The sequence below is a fragment of the Trifolium pratense genome, linkage group LG4 (assembly GCF_020283565.1).
Source record: "Trifolium pratense cultivar HEN17-A07 linkage group LG4, ARS_RC_1.1, whole genome shotgun sequence".
NCBI lineage: Eukaryota > Viridiplantae > Streptophyta > Magnoliopsida > Fabales > Fabaceae > Trifolium > Trifolium pratense.
The window spans coordinates 11,982,098-12,002,714 of record NC_060062.1 but is presented as its reverse complement, the minus strand read 5'-3'; the positions used below and the strand labels follow the sequence as shown (position 1 = coordinate 12,002,714).

General features: G+C 34.5%; 2 protein-coding genes and 1 pseudogene across 4 annotated transcripts; all 3 read left to right on the top strand.

The window, feature by feature from the left end:
• Window positions 1-4,766: 4,766 nt before the first annotated feature.
• Window positions 4,767-9,583, top strand: LOC123921894 (uncharacterized GPI-anchored protein At1g61900). 3 transcript variants are annotated; one of them, XM_045974596.1, is made up of 8 exons: window positions 4,767-5,030; window positions 5,533-5,690; window positions 6,246-7,118; window positions 7,765-8,010; window positions 8,113-8,133; window positions 8,531-8,677; window positions 8,792-8,839; window positions 9,327-9,583. In XM_045974596.1, the coding sequence occupies exons 2-8, from the start codon at window positions 5,657-5,659 to the stop codon at window positions 9,401-9,403; spliced, it is 1,446 nt and encodes a 481-aa protein (XP_045830552.1). In that variant the 5' UTR covers window positions 4,767-5,030; window positions 5,533-5,656; the 3' UTR covers window positions 9,404-9,583. The 3 variants fall into 3 exon arrangements, with proteins under 3 accessions (XP_045830552.1, XP_045830554.1, XP_045830555.1); XM_045974598.1 differs by having other exon boundaries at window positions 4,847-5,030; window positions 8,537-8,677; XM_045974599.1 differs by lacking the exon at window positions 8,113-8,133 and having other exon boundaries at window positions 4,850-5,030.
• A 2,007-nt stretch (window positions 9,584-11,590) lies between these two features.
• Window positions 11,591-14,920, top strand: LOC123923292 (receptor-like protein EIX2). The gene has a single exon (XM_045975979.1). It carries the CDS (start codon window positions 11,647-11,649, stop codon window positions 14,767-14,769), a length of 3,123 nt encoding a protein of 1,040 aa, XP_045831935.1. The 5' UTR covers window positions 11,591-11,646; the 3' UTR covers window positions 14,770-14,920.
• Window positions 14,921-15,641: 721 nt separating this feature from the next.
• Window positions 15,642-17,008, top strand: LOC123922116 (annotated as a pseudogene).
• The last annotated feature ends 3,609 nt before the right edge of the window (window positions 17,009-20,617 follow it).

The following is a 20,617-nucleotide window of genomic DNA, read 5'->3' as shown; positions in this document are numbered from 1 at the left end:
GTTTTGTGAGCGAGAGATGATGCACTCAATGCTCTCCAAGTTTTAACAGCTGTCCTCTCGAGCTCAATCTTTCAAGGGTTGAGTTCATCCATCAAATGATACGAGTTTCTCTATAATAGAGTTACTCTGAAGGAAGAAGCAACATCAAGGGACTTTATTATGTAAATTATCGTTGACGATATGTTTGACATGAGTGTGCAATCACTTAATATTTCCAAAGTATCTCAAAAGAGATTCGTCGATTATTCCATTTGCATCTGATTTACATAAATTGATGGGGGCGAATTGAACCTAAAACTAAGTTTGATACACACTTTAAATTTATGTGCAATCTTCATCATGTTCAAATTTTGAAGCAGTTCCCAACACAAGATATAACACCTGGCTCTTTACTCAACTTTTTCTTATCTCTCTCTTCTACTTGGAGTGTGCCCTAATAGGTAGTGACCCAATGAAATCCAAAAATCTTTTTTCAAAACTTTTACAGTCCTAGCCCTACACATTTGTGATATGTTAGTGGTTATAAAAAGAGTATTGATTAAGTTTTGTAGTTTATGACGTCACAAACATACTCTTGCTAATATTATATATTTTTCTGCGGTCAATAATAAATACTACGAGGGGAACATAAACGAATCCTCTCTCTCTGCTTATCAAAAAAAAAAAAACGAATCCTCTCTCTCTTATAAGGTAAATTTATAAAACAATATAAATTGTCAATAAATTGAATGCTGCCACCCATTAATGATTCAGACAAGGTGTCGTATACCAACAATTAATTAGTTCAAACGATAAGAGATTTGAACCCTCTAAATAAGTGATAAGTTGTTCGATAACTAACTATTATATATGCCGAAAGATCGAGAGAGGAGAAACCATATTACTTCCTCCGGACACAAACGTAAACAAAATTTACTTTTCAAATTAATTGAATAACTAAATTATCTAATTTATACGATAGACCAAATTCATATTATATTTAATGAGTTTAAAAAATAAACTTTTATTTATAATTACTGTAAAAAAAAAGAGTACATATCCAATAAGTTTTCCAACAATTCTTATTGATAAACACTTCATATTTTCAACATAGTAGTTCAAAAAGACATAAAGTCTTGATATTATAAATGATGAAGAGTTAGAGCTGTTTTTCTTTGTTGTGCAGTGCAAAACGGTGCGTTTTATGCTTTAGAGGATCACTATCACTTTATTTATTTAGTAAATTAATGTCTTCCTTTATGGGTAAAAGAAATTAATCAACTTCCTTTAACAAAAAAAAAAAATCAACTTCCTTGAAAAATAAAAAGAAAAGTAATTAATCAACTTTCTTGAAAAATAAAAAGAAAAATCAAAATCTCATAAAATCATCAAGACTTTTTTTGCCAAAATTGTCTCATGAAATCCCAATCCAATACACCCCCCTTATTTTTCGTAAAAAAAAAAAAAACAAAACTTCTTAGACTCTATTTGGCAATGCCAAATTTTAAGTTTAGGTCTTATAGTTTATAAGTTTATTTTAAAAGAAATATTTGTTTACATGACTGGTATGTTAAATATGCAATGAACCTAAAAAATTAATTTTTGTTTATATATTGTCGGGCAGGGAGTATAACTTAGTATCAATTAAACTCATTTTACCAAATATTACAAATTTGATAACTAACTTATGATGTAACATGTAAAAAAAAAAAACTTTGTCCGCTATAATTTAACTTATCATCTATAAGCTTATCCGCTATAAGTCAACTTATCAACTATCCGTTATTTTTTCTCAAATAAAACCTTAATATCTATTTGATAACACAAATAAGCTTTGTTTTTAACTTTTTTCCAGATGCTTATTGTAAATATAAAATAAATTTTCTAGATGCTATTTTAAGTAGTACTTAAGGTTGTAGTTTTTTTAAAATATTTTTGTTCCATTTTTCTTCTTATAATTACTACCCACAAACTCAAATTAGTATAACTACTCACTCAAATAATTATCTACTTTTATATTATTTTGTATTTACAACTAAATTTATTAAACTCTTTAGGCTCGGTTTGGATTAATTGAACATAATAGAATGAAATAAAATGTAGTAAAATAGAATGGAGTGAAACGATACATAATGAAATAGAAAGATTCCATTATATTGTTTAGATATTTTAAACATAATAAAATAATGTTTTCATTCATGTGTTTGGAGAGTGGAACGATTTTTTTAAAAAAAAAAAACTTACTATTCGGCTCTAGGACCGACTAATCCAAGGGGACCAATCCGACCGCCCACTTGTGGGGGCCCAATTTAAAGTCAGAGATTTTTTTGTTTTGTATGGACTTAATCCACCGAAATTGGCACAAGGGAAAATCGAACCCGAGACCTTGAGAGGAACATACTCTAAGGACCTCATCCAACACCACTAGACCAACACCAAGTGGATTGAGTGGAACAAGTTATAATTTTTTATTTAATATTTACCCTCTTATTTTATAAAAAAACATCATCATAAATTTTTATCTCCTTTAACAGTTGAACCCACCAAAATAAAGAACATGCTTTTTGTACTAAAAAACACACCTGAGCAAGAAACATATTAAAGCAACACAAAAAGAGCATACAATAAGTAAGATAAATATATTAGTTTTTTTTTTTGTAAAAAATAAAAATAGTAAAGTTAAAAAAAAGATGATGAACACAGGAAAAAAAATTGTCAAAGCAAGAAATGAAAATATTAGTTTTCAGCGAAGAAATGCAAGGGGGGTTAAGAATAATTGGGAGTGACGAAATAGCTAGACTAATAAAAATAATTGGGATAAAAAGGTAAAATTTTACTCCTTCCAATCGCTATTATAAGCAAAAAACTATTTTTTAGATTCATTGAAAAAATAATGTATCTAGTTTATATTATTTCTAAGTACATTACTTTTTTAATAAATTTAAAAAGTGGTTTTTTGCTTATAATAGCGACTGAAGGGAGTAATTATGAATTTCATTCCATTGCATACACTACAAATTGGATGAAATGAAAATTGAAAGATTGAATAGTATGGAATGAAATGTGTTCCATTGTTTTCATATTTTACAAATCCAAATAATAGAACTTAATTATTTACAACTCAACTTCATTCCATTTTATCCTTTATCACCAATCCAAATATATCCTTAACTTTTCGATTATAACTCATCAATCAATTATGAGCTATAAACCAAATTTTCAACTATGAACTAACTTTTGTGTTTGGTTTGAGAGAGTTAGGGAAAAGAGAGTTAGAGAAGAGAGAGTTAGAATAGAAGAAAAATAAGTAAATTTTTTTGACAAAAGAAAAATAAATATTTTCTTTTGATTGATTTGCAAAGAAATTGAGAAAATAGAGTTAAAAAGTGTGGGTCACATTCATTTTTTATTTCTTCTCTCAAGTGAGGAGAAAGAGAGAAGAGATACACCACATTATCATATTTTTAATCTTAACCCTTTTGTTTCTAGCACAACCCATGCTGAGCCTCTGAACAATCTGTGGTTTCTTTCGATCCACACAACTCACACACAAGCGAGCCATATGAGCTGCATGAAAGAACGTCGTGCACGAAGACCACCTGCTGAAGCTGTAAATTGAACACAATGATCTGCAAGATTCTCACCGTAGCCAGAAACACAATGATGGGCCGCCACAGGTAAAAACCCTCGAGTAACCAGGTTTGCTTTGGTAGGTAACCTGTCCCGCAAAAGTCGCCAGGCACAGATGGAAACCTTCAAAGGAACCTGACGATGCCAAATAAGACCTGACACAGCATCCAAAGTAACTACATCCTGTGACGTCAAAAGCTGATATGCACCACGAACCGTATAAACGTCGTCCAGGTCAGACTGCCACATCCATCTGTATGAGACATGATCCTGCAAAGAAAGGGTAAGCAGTAAAGACTGACACTCCCCCAACATCTCCTCCTCTCACGCCCTCAACTGACGCCTCCACACCCACGCCTCCCCTCCAGCCCCCCAACCTTGCATAAACATCTCAGCCACTGATGCCGATTTGTTTTCTGCCAGGTCAAACAGCCGCCCAAACCGCTCCTGCAACGTACCAAAAATACCCTTATACGGAGTACTAGTACTAGTTTAATTCTAGGGTCATGTAAACCGTGTCCGGGACACTGGTTAAAGAAACCTAAAAAAGAAAGTTTTAAATTGAAAGTAACACTTTTTACGATTTTGAGAAGTTGACCGCACAAACTCTAATGTTATATTACTATCTTTGCTTCCTTAAACAGTGTCCCGTGGAATTATTTAACATTTTTCTTAATTTTATACTCCCTCCGTCCCAAAATATAAGACTTCATTGACCATTACACGTATGTCGAGACATAATTTTGATTATGAATATATTTAATTGTGTACTAGTAAAAATTATAAAAATTTGATATTTTGAAAATACTCATCGAAACAAATTAAACAAGATCTTATACAATAATATTTATATTTATATACTGTTAAAAAAATTCAATCAAAACAAAACATATAAATAATATATATGGAAAATGTTAACATGTGCACCAAAGACACATGTTAAGGAAACAAAAGTAGAAATAATATATTGAAATATGTGCATTTAAATTCTTAAGCATTAAATTTTTTTCTAACAATAAATGCAATTTTTTATATTTAGAACCTTAACATGTGCCTTTCATGCACATGTTATCATGACCCATAATATATTTAATCAAAGTGAATTTTATAAAATGAGACCAAGCATATCGAAGCATAATCTTTACTTACTCTAAACCACCAGTAATAATTAAGATTAGCAAAAAAACAAAACTCGTAGGAAATAGTGGTAGAGTAGAGTAGGTAATAAGGCTGCCAGCTGTTACCATATCACTCTTTCTCCTTCACTTCTTCTCTCTATCGTCTTCTTCTTTCTCTTCTCCACTCTCTCTTTCTCTCTGTTACTCAATTAGGGTTTCCATTTTTCCGATCCACACTTCACTCCTCCACAATAACCACCGCATCACCTCCTTTTTCTCTCTCACTCTCTCTCCTCATACACGGTACCACTCTTCTTCCCTTTCCTTTCACCACTAACACTTACTAAAATACTTACTTTTTATTATTTTCAACATTGTTACTTTTTCTGTCACTGTAATAGCCAATGTTCTTGTGTGTTGTTCAATTTCTACTCATCTTCATATGTATGTATATTCAGTGTAAAGCAGAAAATCGGTGTTAATTTTTTTTTTTTTTTTTACCTTATTAAAAAAAAAAATCAAATTTTTAGGGTTTATATAATCTTAGTTTTGTATACAAGTTAAGTTACTTTAATGTAGTGTTTTTGTTACTTCTATGCTTTAGTATGTTTATGTTGGACTTTTTGGGAATTATGTGGTATTCTGAAAAAGTATGCATGTGGTTGTTGTGATTATATTTAGCTAGCTTTTTTAGATGTTAGTTGAATTTTAAGCTGTTGGTTAAGTTATTATTAGTTATTAGTTAGTTTATTGGTTACTTTACCAAACAGATCCTAAACTTTACTCTTACTTTTTTTAATCACAGATCTTAAGCTTGGAGTTGGAGGTAGTAGTTTGATTCAGCTCTATGGGTGGTCATTTGGCTTTTCACCGGCATCGATTTGGTTCTTCTGTGTAAAAACTCAATGTTACCTGAGGGCTAGGAAGTTATGGGCTGCTATCGGGATGCTAATTATTATAGAGGTAAGCATTAGTAGTATGGTTGTGAGTCCTTATCGTTAAATTATGAATATTTTAGGGTTTAATAAGTTGCTGATTTGTAGTTTTTGTTTTGTGAATCCGATATGATTAAATGGGTTTTTGTTGGGGGTAAAACAGTCTGTTACCGCAAAAACAGCCGCGACAAAATGGTATAGGTAGCTTCGGTTTTTCACCGTTTTTATAGTGAAAAAATCACACCAAAACGCTGATACGGCGGTGACGAAACACCATTATGGACGCGACAAAATGCTATAGACAGAGACTTCTTTTTATTTTATTTTTCAATTGAAATGAATAAAAATCACATTTTTAGTACAAGTATGAACATAAATTGACCACGACCGCTATTTAAAACATTGGGGGTATTTATGCTGTAATATTTTATTTGTCATGTATCAAGAAATTCCAAGTCTTTTTAATTTTTTAAATTCTGCATTAGAGCAAGACAAAATATTGGATGGTTTTTTCTTCGAGTACTGTTATTTAATGAATTATTATATGTGTATGCTAAGTCAGGCTCTGATTAAATTGTTGCAGGTTCTTTGTGTTGTCGGGTAATTTTATTTGTCATCTGGCTTCCTTTATTCCTAGATGTGACAGCACAAGAAATATATGCTGACCGTAGACGAATTACTTCACTAGTAGTGTTAGCTCAGGAACCTACTTCTGGAGATTCCGGACTCTTTGAACCCATAGAAATATCACCTGCTGTCATACCTAAAGTCCCATTTCCCACCGGGTCTGTCCCACCAATGTATCCTGCTCTTAATTTCTCAACCAGATATGAACCAGTATTAACTGGCAAATGCCCTGTAAACTTTTCACTACCAGAAATATCAGATATCCTCGATAAAACAGCATTTGATTGCTCTGGGCCCTTGGCATCCGTTGTATGGAATGTAATATGTTGTCCACAGTTTAGTAGCTTAATGCACATCTTCCAGGGTTTCTTCGGCATGAAATCGAATAATCTGGTTTTGTCAAATGCAGTTGCCGATCATTGCTTTTCTGATATTGTTAGTATTTTAGCCAGCAGAGGGGCAAATAGTACAATCCCCACACTTTGCTCCATTAAATCATCTAATTTTACAGGTGGATCATGCCCTGTGAAAGATGATTCTACTTTTGAAAGAACAGTTAACACAAGTAAATTAGTTGAGGCCTGCAGAACTGTTGATCCACTTAAAGAGTGTTGCAGACCTGTTTGTCAGCCTGCAATTATGGATGCAGCACTTCAGATTTCTGGCAGACAGATGGCGATCAATAATGACAATATGGCTGGAGAAATGAATCACGCTGATTATCTAAATGATTGTAAAGGTGTAGTTTATTCATATCTTTCCAAACAACTATCATTTGAGGCCGCAAATAAAGCATACCGGATACTATCTGCTTGCAAAGTCAACAAAGGTGCATTGTTTAACTATTCAATTCTTAATGTTGTATATTTTGGCTTGGAGGGTATGTCAATGGCATATGACTAATCATATAATTAATGAATAGATTTGGAAAAGAATGCTGGGACTTGGGGAAATGTTTTCAAGTAATTTTATATTGCTGGTCTTAGCCTACCTCATATTTCACACTATTTAATTTTTTTTTTTGTTATTAGTGTATATTTTTCTAGTTATGGGGTCTAGATAAAGGAGAAGAGAAATTATAAGGACTTTTAATATTATAATAATGGTGTGATATGATTGATAATAAATTTGAGAATGTACCAACACCTTTGAAATATGCAATATGAACTATGATATCCAACATAATATCAAGATAATCTTCGATACTTATATACTTCTTATATCCTAACAAGTTTATTACTTCAATAGGAAAGAGTTGGGATTACCTTTTCTTTGTCGTGCTAAGAACAAGATTGCTAGAATATTGTATAATAATGCACATTCCTATAACTGACTTCAGTAGCATGTGAGTCAAACATTGAAAAGGATCTACTTGAAATAAATGTATTCATGACAAATATTTAAAAGATTGTGTTCCACAAATTGAATTGTAATCGTTTTTTGTTTTATTAATTCAGTAAATTTTGCTTGTGCAGTTTGTCCTTTGAATTTTAAGGAGCCTTCAGATGTAATTGCTGTATGTCGGAATGTAGCTGCCCCTAGTCCTACCTGCTGCAGTTCATTAAACACATATATTGCAGGGCTACAAAAACAAATGTTAATTACCAACAAACAAGCTATAATATGTGCAGCACAATTTGGATCTAAGTTACGTGGAGGTGGGGTGATGACAAATGTTTATGAGCTTTGTGATGTTGATTTGAAAGATTTCAGCTTACAAGGTATTTATACTTATGCTAAGTGATGTTCAAAGTACTACCTATGATCATTCTTTAACCGTCTCTGATTTAATTCTTCTTTTGTTCTGCATGGGGCTGGGACAGGGGCAGCATACGGAATACAAGGTTTACTATTTTTTCTACTCCTTGCATTTTGTTGATTGCTGCTATTTTTAATTTGATATTCTGTTCACACGATACTTTGGAATTTATGTTATAATTATAACAACTGTTGGCTAAATATGATCATATCATTTAAGAATAAATTCACTCGCGTTTTAGCAGAATAATATATTAGGTTTTATTAGTTGAACCTGGTATTTGGGAGACATTTGGATTAGCGGCATAGCATGTTGCCTGTTTGTCTTTCATTCAAGTGTAATTAATTTAGAAGACGGTTGATTTTATTAAAAAAAACTTACTGTTTCTACATAATTATATTCAGCAAGACTAGGATAGGAAAGACATGCTTTATTTTTGTCAAGGTATGATTGTATTAGTTAAATTGATATTATTGTTTTAGATGTAGGATGTCTACTTCGAAGCTTGCCTGGAGATGTGATATTCGACAATTCAACAGGCATTAGTTTTACATGTGATTTAAGTGACAATATTGCTGCACCCTGGCCCTCATCATCTTCATTTACATCTCTATCTCTCTGTGCACCTGGTATGAGTTTGGACAATGTTACTTTCACTTTATTATTGCTTAGTTTTCATGCAGGGTGTTGATATTACATATTGTTAGCATGTTCTTAACTTCTTTCTACTTGGAGTTCTGCAGAGATGTCATTGCCAGCATTGCCAATTTCACAGTCAGTTAAAAACATTGGTGCGTGCCATTTTGGTTCAAGTTCCATTTTGAATTTTTTTCTGAATTAAAAGCATCCAGTCTGTCTGTCGATTAATTAAATACACATTATTTAAATACCCCGTTAACAAAATATTAGCAAAATTTGGCACATCTAAGTTGTTATAACAAAATATAAGAAAAAAATTGACTTAGTCCTATTTAATGATAGTATACCAAAGACACCGTCATTTTTAGGCAATGAAGTTGAATTTTTAAACGAGACCAACAATAATAAATGTGAATAACTAATTATGTTAATGAATGCGTAAGTGTAAATGGTTAATTTTGTTAGTATTTTGTTATGGTGGGAGTATATTTCTAGCAGTGGCTATTAAGGTAGGACTTTTAGGGCGCAAAGTATTGTGTGGCTGAAATGTCTCTGACGATCATTGTAGTGCTATTTATTTGTCATGCCAATTAGTCCTGAGCAAAATATTGACTTTTGAATATGGTTTGCATTGTGCAGGTTGTAATTCTGCTGGAACGGGATTCTATGCGATTATATTTTCATTTTTTATCAGTACTGTTGTACTGAGATTTTAGGGTTTTGAAGTGTGTCAGGAAGGCATTTCAAAGTGTCTGGTGTGGGTTTTGCATGTATATTTTCTAATGGCCTATTGTATAGCAAGCATCCTTTCCCCCCCCTTTCCACCTGTCTTCTGCTTGTATGATCATTCTTGAGTTGGTGCTCATTTTATTTAGGATCCATAGTTGTTCTATGAAGGGTTCGATTGTTTTTGCGATGAAATGCAGTCGCCGGGGCAAAGTTAGCACACTGAGGTTATGCTTGCAATACACGATACCAATATCAACTATCAAGGGGGGTTGTAAGCCCAAATAATGTGTTGATTCGAGTGGTAAGCAGGTTTTTCAGAATAGAAAAAGACGAACAACCCAATAAAACAAATATCACCAATTAAAAGGGTTTGAGTAGAGATAATTCAGTGCCTAAAAGGATCTAAAGTAGATTGGGTAATTTTGCGAACCACAAGTATTGTATAATAGTCTGTTGAGGGTTGACTTTTGTATATAAACACCAAACTGCAAAAAAAATTGATTTTACCCATTAGTTTAGGGTATATTTGGACGCAGTGCTTTGAAGACTAAATTCATATTTACTATATATTTGAGATTTATAAGTGAAAGAATATGATAAATGATTATATAATAACATGAAAGTTGATCCTGCTTATCAATTTGCTACGGAACGGAAGTCCATTTTAAAACTGATTTTTTTTTTAGAACAAGTTGTTGGACTTGGATATTTCCTATTAATGACGTTGTTAAAATATTTTATTTAGACCAATTTTTTTATTACTTCATTTAATTTTAAATTAAAAAATGATTTCTCCCTCCCCTTGAAAATTTTCGAGTTAAACCTACATTCGTATATTAATTATTATGTTAGTTTTTTCTCCCGAGTTAAATCCACCCTTAATGGGTAACCAATCGTTAGTTAATTCAGTGGTGATTGATGCCGAACTTAGTAGGGAGGACTACGGTTCGATTTCCTGTAACTATGATCGGGAGGGGGTTGGAACTACTGATGCCAAAACTGACCCCCGAACCAGATTCAACCTTAATGGGAATGAATGAATGAAATCGTACAAAGGATGGATTTAGATGAAAAGAGATGCCAGATTCTCTCTGATTTGGGAATGAAAGTAGAAACTGGAACCTGGAACATACAGTGACTGCTTATAAAGATGATTGTGAAAAATTAAGTAATAAAAATGATTTAAGTATCAGTTTTTTTTTCTTTTCTTTCTTGAATCATACAATCTCTGAATTGTTTAGTCAAAATGTTTAGTAATGCAGCAGGTTTTATATCTGATGGAATAATACCAGAGAAGATGGCGCACCGTCTTGGCAGTTGAAATGTGAGTTAATTTCTGCTTTATATCTCACTACTGTTCCTAAACATTCTCTAATAAATGAGAATCTCTCCGGCTAATATTTTATTTTGTTATGTTCTGAGTTATATAGTTGATTAACTATAACTACTGCCAAATAAAAAAAATTGTCCCAAGTTTGACTAAGTTAAAATATTGTGTATGTTTACGATGTTTTAAACGGATAGATTATTGTTTAGTCTTTGGAAGAGGTTACTTAGAACAGAATTGGTAGTTCCAATCAAAGTCACTTAATTAAGCCAGCAGAATGCATGCTTCCAAACTAATAAACCTGCAGGGAAGTGACCTGCATTATAAAATATGAGAGCTCTATCTCCTTCTCCATGCATCTATTAATAAACAATGTAGAATGTCTTATTCCAAACAACTATTTATCTATCTATTTTATATCTCTAATTATAAAATATAAAATAATTGACTTCAATAACAGCATCTCTAATTAGTCATTAGGAAAACCACACATAATTTAATTCCTTTGTTCACTTTTGATTGTGTCCTCCTCCCGTGGAAAAGTCAAGTTTCTTGTGTTAGGTAGAAATACATGATCAAACGTTTGTTTTTTTTTTTTTGAAAACTTGGTATCCGGCCTTAGGACCGACTAATCCAAGGGGACCAATCCCACCGCCCACTTGCGGGGGCCCATTTAAAGCCAGAGTTTTTTTTTGCTCTGTATGGACTTAGCCCACCGAAATTGACACAAGTGGGAATCGAACCTGAGACCTTGAGAGGAGCATACTCCAAGGGCCCAGGCCAACACCACTCGACCAACCCCAAGTGGGTTTACATGATCAAACGTTGAATTGTACAAGTTGAAAAATAGATATCTTAAGTTCAAAAATCTTATATAATTGTATTTTTACAGCTAGCTAGAGAATGAGAGCAACTTCAATGGAAAAGATATCTCAAATTGTGTTGTTAATATTACTAGTTTATGGCTTGTTACTTGCTTTTTCTAACATCAGTGCTCTAGCTATTGAATGCTTAGCTTCTGATCATGAAGCTCTTGTAGACTTCAAAAATGGGCTTAAGGATCCTCAGAAGAGGCTCTCTTCATGGAGAAACACCAACTGTTGTCAATGGCATGGAATATATTGCAATAACGTCACAGGTGCAGTCGTTGCAATTGATCTCCATAGGCGGGATAAAATGTGGCACCTGAGTGGTGAGATAAGACCATCTTTGCTGAAGCTCAAGTCACTACAGAGTTTAGACTTGAGCTTCAACAGATTCAACGATATACCAATTCCTAAGTTCTTTGGATCACTGATGAATTTGCAATCCCTGAACCTGTCATATGCTGGCTTTGCTGGTATAATTCCACCCCATTTGGGAAACCTTTCTCACTTGCAATCTCTTGATCTGAAGTCCTTTAGCTTGAAAGTTGAAAATCTACAATGGGTGGCTGACCTTGTCTCTTTGAAACATCTTGCCTTGGATGGAGTTAACCTTTCACTGGTAGCAGGAACAGACTTGGTTAGTGCAGTAAACCAACTTCCTTTTTTAATGGAATTGCATCTCTCTTCTTGCAAGATTTTTGGTTATATTTCATCTCCTCCATCTCTCAATTTTACTTCACTTTCAGTTCTAGATCTTAGTTCTAATAGCTTTGTTTCAATGATACCTGATTGGCTTGTTAACATTAGCACCTTACAACATATTGACATAAGCAATAGTGGTTTGTATGGAAAAATACCACTTGGTTTAAGATACCTTCCAAAGTTGCAGTCCTTGAATTTAAGGAACAACAATCTCACAGCAAGCTGCTCTCAACTCTTCATGGGAGGATGGGAAAGGATACAAGTGCTTGATTTGGGAGGTAATAAGCTAAACGGGAGACTTCCTTCATCCTTTGGAAACTTGATTCATCTCACTTACCTGGATCTTGCTTATAATGCTATTGAGGGTGTTATTCCTAGTTCCATTGGTGAACTCTGCAACTTGAATATGCTTGATATATCAGAAAACAACCTGACAGGAACTCTACCTGAATTTCTTCAAGGAGTAGATAACTGTCCTTCCGGAAAACCGCTTCCTAATCTGACATATTTTATCATGAGCTACAATCAGCTGTATGGTAAAATCCCAGATTGGTTAGTTCAGCTAGAAAATCTAGCCGGTATAGGTCTTGCGTATAATCTGCTTGAAGGTCCTATTCCTGTTTCCTTAGGGTCATTGCAAAATATTGTCACCTTGGAACTTGAAGGGAATAGATTAAATGGTAGTCTCCCCGATAGTTTAGGACAACTTTCTAAGTTGTCACGCTTGGATGTTTCTTCCAATCAATTGACAGGCATGGTAACTGAAGATCATTTCTCAAAGCTAAGTAAGTTAGTGATTTTGCTCATGTCTTACAATTCATTCACTTTAAATGTTAGTGCCAATTGGATACCACCATTCCAAGTAGATACACTTCATATGGGTTCATGTACTTTGGGGCCAACATTTCCACCTTGGCTGAAATCACAAAGTATAGTCAGAAATTTAGACTTCTCCAATGCTAGCATTGTTGGTTTTATTCCAAATTGGTTTTGGGATATTTCTTCCCAATTGATACATTTAAACATGTCTCATAATGAATTACGAGGTTGGCTTCCAAATCCAATTCCAATAGCAATTTCTTCCGTATATGTGCTTGATCTAAGCTTTAATCTTCTTGATGGACCACTTCCTGTCATAGCACCTGGATTCGATTTGCTAGATCTCTCACATAATCTCTTTTATGGTGAAATCCCATTTAACATAAGTCAACACATGCATTATGTGCAATTTTTATATCTTTCACATAATCAACTCCATGGAGAAATACCATCGTCTTTCGGAGAAATGTCCTTTGTTACTGTCATTGATCTTTCAGGAAACAACTTAACTGGAAGGGTCCCTCTAAGCCTTTCTAATTGCTCTTTATTGGAAGTACTAGACCTTGGGAATAATAATCTATTTGGGTCAATTCTAGGTTCTTTGGGCCAGTTAAAACTACTCAGATCATTGCACCTTAATGACAATCACTTTTCAGGGGATTTACCACCACCTTTACGAAATTTGTCCATTTTGGAAACCATGGATCTTGGAAACAATAGACTGTCTGGTGTTATTCCGACTTGGTTTGGGAAAGATTTTCCCTTTCTTAGAATTCTAATTTTGAGGTCTAATGCATTTTCTGGAGAATTGTTACTTGAGTTTTCAAAACTTGGTTCTTTACAAGTCCTTGACCTTGCTATAAATGATTTTAGTGGCAACATTCCACCTAGTTTGGGTGATCTGAAAGCAATCACTCAAGTGCAGAGAAAAAATAGATACTTATTGTATGGAAAATATGATGGTCACTACTATGAAGAAAGGTTGAATGTGTATATGAAGGACCAAATACTAACGTATACCAAGACTCTCTCCCTTGTTACTAGCATAGACCTTTCTGATAACAACTTTAGTGGAAATATTCCTAATGAAATAACAAAACTATTTGGTTTGGTGGTTCTGAACTTATCAAGAAACCATATAACCGGCCAAATTCCTGGAACCATGTCAAATTTGCTTCAACTATCATCTCTTGATCTCTCAAACAACCAACTTTCTGGAACAATTCCTTCAAGCTTGTCTTCCTTGTCATTTTTGGGGTTCCTAGATTTGTCTAGCAACAACCTCTTGGGTGTGATTCCTTATACAGGTCATATGACAACCTTTGATGCAATAGCTTTTACGGGAAATCCTGGTCTATGTGGTCCTCCACTTCCTTTGAAGTGTTCAGGTGATGATGACAAGAAACAAGGTAATGATGATTCAAATGACAAGGAATTGTTTGATAACTGGTTTTACTTGAGTCTTGGTTTGGGGTTTGCAGCCGGCATTCTAGTTCCTTATGTCATTTTAACAGTGAAGACTTCTTGGGGTGATGTCTACTTTGATTTTGTGGATCAAGTTATTCACAAGTTATTAAGGCTAACACACAAACAAGGAATAAATCATGGCCAACAGAGGATGATTCCTCGGAGGCGGTAGTTTATACTTTATACAGATGTTTGTACAATTTTCTTTTTAATCTTTGTTTGAAATTGTATGTACAATTTTCTTTGATCAAGATGTATGCACAAATTTCATATATGATTTTATGTACCATCCAAGGTAAAATAAAAAGGTCAAGATTAAAATATTATAACAATTAGATGATGCAACAGGATCATCTACTCTTCCTCTAGCCTCCCAATTATATTTAAGTTTTTAGATTAATTTAATGATTGAGATATTAACACTCTTAGTCATTATTTTATTTCAATGGCTGAGATATATTTATTGATCTGCGCACAAAGATACTCTAGAATTTTGTTTTTACAGTGACAGAGTAATTCTTCATTTGGTATTATGTTTCAATTTGGACTACATGTGTACTAACTGTGTAGTTGACTATAGATGAGTCGCAACAACAACACTCGATGAATTTCTTCCAATAATTGAGATAGTGTCAAAATAGTGTTTGATCAGAATGTGTTGTTAGCAATATTCTTGACCATATTCTTTATCACACAAAATTGTATGATTGTACATGTATGTGTTTTTGTACATGTATGATAGTTGTGACTTTTTTTTTATCTTGGAACGGTATTTCATGAAACTCTGGTATAGTTTTTGTATTGTATCCTCTGATTTGGGTATGATAGAGTTTGGAAGTGAAATTGATTGGGGGTGTGTGACTGTGAGGGAGATATTATATTTTGGACTGTTTGTGTGTGTCACCCACATTACAATGATTCTGAGTTTGCGATTTGATATTTTAATTTTATTGTGTTGATTCAAGAAATAAAAAACTAGGAGGTTTTATAACATCAACCATAGTTGTCAAACTATGGAGTTTACTCATAGAACCGTATACGTTTATGACTCTAGTATTTGTGGAGGTGCTTGTTGTCAAATATCATCGAAAGTCAGTAGCTGCTAGTTTGGTCCAAGGTGTTTACGTTCTAGGAAAAGACCGGCAAGAACAACGAAAAGGTCTCGATTTTATAGCATTTTCTTGGTGGGCATTCTTTCATTTTCAGCTGCTTCATACACTAGTTGATGATGTTGATAGTTCCGTATTTGGTGCAATTTATGAGTTCAAGCCTCCACCATCAATAGGCAACAACACCTTACAAAGAAGTCCACGTTATGTAATTGCCTTTCGTGGGACTATAACAAAAGCAGACTCTGTCTCGCGCGATATTCATCGAACTTCATTCTCAGAAATAGCCATCAATACTGTCAGAAATATGGTGGCTAATGTTGGTGGAAATGGTTCCAACATATGGTTGGCTGGTCATTCTCTAGGATCAGGCATGTCATTGCTTGCCGGCAAAACAATGGCAAAAAGTGGCATATTCATCGAGTCTTTTCTTTTCAACCATCCATTTGCATCAGCTCCAATTGAGAGAATAAAAAATAAGAAAACGAAACATAGGCTTCGAATTGCTGGCAGCGTGCTAACAGCCGGACTCGCCATTGCTATGAATTCGGATAAACAAAGTTCGTCCCATGATTCATTTGCTGCTTTGTTTGCTTGGATTCCATGCCTATTTGTAAATCCATCTGACTCTTTATGTTCGGAGTATTGGATACTTCGAACACCGAAGAAAAATGGAGGAGATTGGTGCTGGTAGCATTGAAAAGATAGCAACCCAAAACTCACTTAGTCTCTAATGATGAGTGCTTTTGGGAAGGAATCTGAACCTCTGCATCTCATTCCTTCAGCTATTTTGACAGTGAATTTGACCCCTCCAAAGAGTTTCAAAGAAGCTCATTGGATTCACCATTGGTGGAAACCAGACTTACACTTGATTATTAATATATACTTGATTTTGTATAAACTCAGGTAGACTTTTTTAGCCTCAAAATAGACTTGAGAGTTTGAAAACCAAAATATAACAATTGAATGATAAGACTTTGTGAAGAACAAAACATTAGCACACAACTATATACAAGCATCCAACATCTGAGCGTGAACCCATATGCAAAGGAGGTAAACGATGCTGTATTGTTGCTTATTAAAATACGAGTTATGTGACGAAGGTACTTTATGTTTTGCAATTAATGTATTTGATGTTGTTATGTGACAAGTCTGAAGCCAAGGAGTATGCATGGTGTCAAGTCTTGCGGAATTTTGATGGCTGCTTCTGATTCAAAGCATGAGAATGTCGAACTTCTGTTCCCTCCCAAGGAAGCTGGTGAAAGAATATGGTTTGGATCTGAAGATGAAAATGACCATTAGCCTGATTCTGCTACTCCGAATCAGGCAATAATTCTATTTGAATCAGTATTGCATCCGAAAAACTTTAGTGGTTCATATATGGGTGGAGATCTTACTACTGATGGAGTAACTCTTGACATAGTTATTTTGCTTCACAACTCATTGCATTAAACTTTAATAATAGAATATAGAAAATATTATATTATTTGTTGAGAAAATATCTCTATGATTTGGTTTGTTTATTCTTAGCCCTATAATAAAGGGATTTAGTTTAGATTTAAGTTTATTCACTTGGTTATAAATACCAAGGTAGTCATACTACTTTTTTTTTTTTTTTTTTTTTCGGCTTTTCACCACCAGTTGAATCTGGTTCGGGGGTCAGTTCTGGCATCAAGTGGTTCCAGCCCCCTCCCGATCGCAAGGTAGTCATACTACTTTATTCATGTAAATAGTAATGTAAATAATGTAAATATTGTAATTCGGGTTATTGCCATCATCATCAATAATATTTTATTGTTCCTTATTATTTTCTCCTATCCTTTAACCTAAATTCCCCAAATTTCAACATGGTATCAGAGCCATGGTATCCACCTTGAAACATAATTCCGCTGCAATTTCTCCCGAGAATAATTAATTCTTGGTTATTCTTCACTTTACCTTTTTTATCTTTTTTTCATATAAACCCTAGCCGTCATTAGAATTTATTTTTATTTTGTTCCACACCTTTGTGATTTTTGTTTACCCCTTTGCTTTCTTTTCTAACCCTTATTGATATGTTACTTAACACATGCAGTCACATGCCAATTTTCCATGAATCCTTTACCTTTAACCACCGTTTTTTCCCAAGATTGATCATCAGTCTCTCTTGATCTTGTTTTGGTGGCCTAATTACCTGTTTTGTGATACCTTAATCTGCGGGCATACCCCGTTTGTGATCCCTTAATCCGCGGGCATACCCCGTTTGTGATCTCTTAATTTGCGGGCATACCCCGTTTGTTATCCCTTAATCCGCGGGCATACCCCGTTTGTGATCCCTTAATTTGCGGGCATACCCCGTTTGTTATCCCTTAATCCGCGGGCATACCCCGTTTGTGATCCCTTAATTTGCGGGCATACCCCGTTTGTTATCCCTTAATCCGCGGGCATACCCCGTTTGTGATCCCTTAATCCGCGGGCATACCCCGTTTGTGATACCTTAATCCGCGGGCATACCCCGTTTGTTTTCCCTTAATCCGCGGGCATACCCCGTTTGTGATACGTTAATCCGCGGGCATACCCCGTTTGTGATACTTTAATCTGCGGACATTTTTACTTAATTTGATATGGATTCATCTCTTCGGTCGCTGCTTTACTACTTCTTTGATTGCTGCTCTTTATGGCTTGCTATCAATGGATTTAATTTATTTTTAGGGTTAATTTTGTAACAAGCTTAAAGCTTAGTAAGCTTTAGCTTGAGGGGGAGTGTTAGAATATAGAAAATATTATATTATTTGTTGAGAAAATATCTCTATGATTTGGTTTGTTTATTCTTAGCCCTATAATAAAAGGATTTAGTTTAGATTTAAGTTTATTCACTTGGTTATAAATACCAAGGTAGTCATACTACTTTATTCATGTAAATAGTAATGTAAATAATGTAAATATTGTAATTCGGGTTATTGCCATCATCATCAATAATATTTTATTGTTCCTTATTATTTTCTCCTATCCTTTAACCTAAATTCCCCAAATTTCAACACCAACTGTTAAATTAAAAAAAAACATTAGTTGATCGCATGATATTTTTCAAAAATGTAAATGTTGACTATAAGATTAGCTATGAATAGCTGTAAATGTCTAAATTATCTATAATTTGGTGTGCATGATCATTATTATAATAAAAAAATATTCGACAGTTGGTGAGTAACTATGCCAAGAATTACTCCTTTAGTTGTCTGATCCACCCTATATGTTGTGTGATTGCTTCGTTAAATGGCAGAAGTTCAAAATGATTGTTTTTCTCAAACCTTACATATCGGTAAGTTTGACAGAAAGACTGTGGAGAATTGGGATGCCTGGGATTATGTTAAGGGCTGACCCAAATAAAAACTAAACCCAATATCTTGGAGCTCAAAATGTTAAGGAGAAAATGATTAATCTATAGATGTCAGATCCTTTTTTATGTATTCCCTTTTATATTAGGGAGTAATAGGGTTGCTCATTGTATAATTGTGAACTTCGTACTTGATCTTCCTAACAAAATCAGAGAGATGACTCTTTGAATGCCTGTAGACGGTCCGGTGACATTGACCAAACCACCTAAATCTATCTAGTTCTTCATTTTTTCCATTTGATCTATTGCATGCTTTATTCTTGTCTGTTATGTGTATGTTTCATTTGTAACTTAATATTCTTGTGTAACAACATGCAGATACAAAAGAAAAAGATATGAGAATTGTGCAGCCTCATCCTAAGACAGATGTTTCTTGTACTATGATGCTAGGTGAGCATGTCATGCGTACACAGTGGCATGCTACTCTTTGCAGAATGCAAATATCTCTAAACCAACACTCAATTTCTCAACTTCTTATAATATCGAAGAGAAAACAAAAAGAGAGCCTATGGGAAGCAGCTTCCTGATAGAGACTTGAATTATGAATTGGGCCTTGATTATGATCCTAAGCCCAAAGTAAGCGTGAGAAAGAAATAAGGGAGGATGAGCTGGCAAAAAGAAGGGATATGCTTGAGTTAGTTACTATATAGTGGGAAAGGGGGAGTGAGAGGGATTAGCTAAGAATTTTGTTATTTGCTTGGTAGGGTCACCTTTGGTGATTTGGGGAGCACGCTGTGCTTTGTGGGCTAGCAGCACTTTTGCTGTTAGTTTGTTATCTTCTTCTATTCAGTTTTCTATTGTAATCACTATTCCATTACTATCCATTAATACAGTACCTTCATTCATCGTCATAATATCATCGTTTCTTTGTTTAATTCATACACATATCCATCAATTGGTCCGACCTGCCGGATCCAACGGAGAGCCAGTGATGGAGGACGTTTGGACTATGAAAAAGCAATTACCAGATTTTATGGGAACCGATCCTGTTGGCTGGATTGCTGCGGCTGAAAGGTTCTTTGAGAAGAATGAAGTTCCTTCTCGCGATAAGCTTCAGTGGGCTTTTATGAGCATGGAGGATAAACAAGCCATGATGTGGTTTTATTATTGGTGTGAAGAGAACCCAGATGCAGATTGGAAAGCATTTTCCATTGCTATGATAATTCAATTTGGAGCAGAGTATTTGACAGAAACACACGATGAGCCAAAGTTGAAGGTGATCGAGGCATTCACGGATGACCGAGAAGAAATTCGCATCAAAGAAACTGATCGCGAATCGGAAACGATCGTGATCGCAGAAAGGTTAGAAACAACTGAGACACAAAGAAATGAGAAAGAGAAACAAATGTTTTGTGACCTGACGATGGTTCCACCACCTTCGCCGAACTCCATCAATCCTTTGATTGCGATTTCAAAGCGTGGACAGCTGCCTGAGCCGCAAGACTCCGAAACAGTTGTTACTATTACGACGCAACCAAAATCATCAGATGTGAATCTTTTCATCGTGGTCGGAGGGGTTTCAGTCACCAATCGCGTCA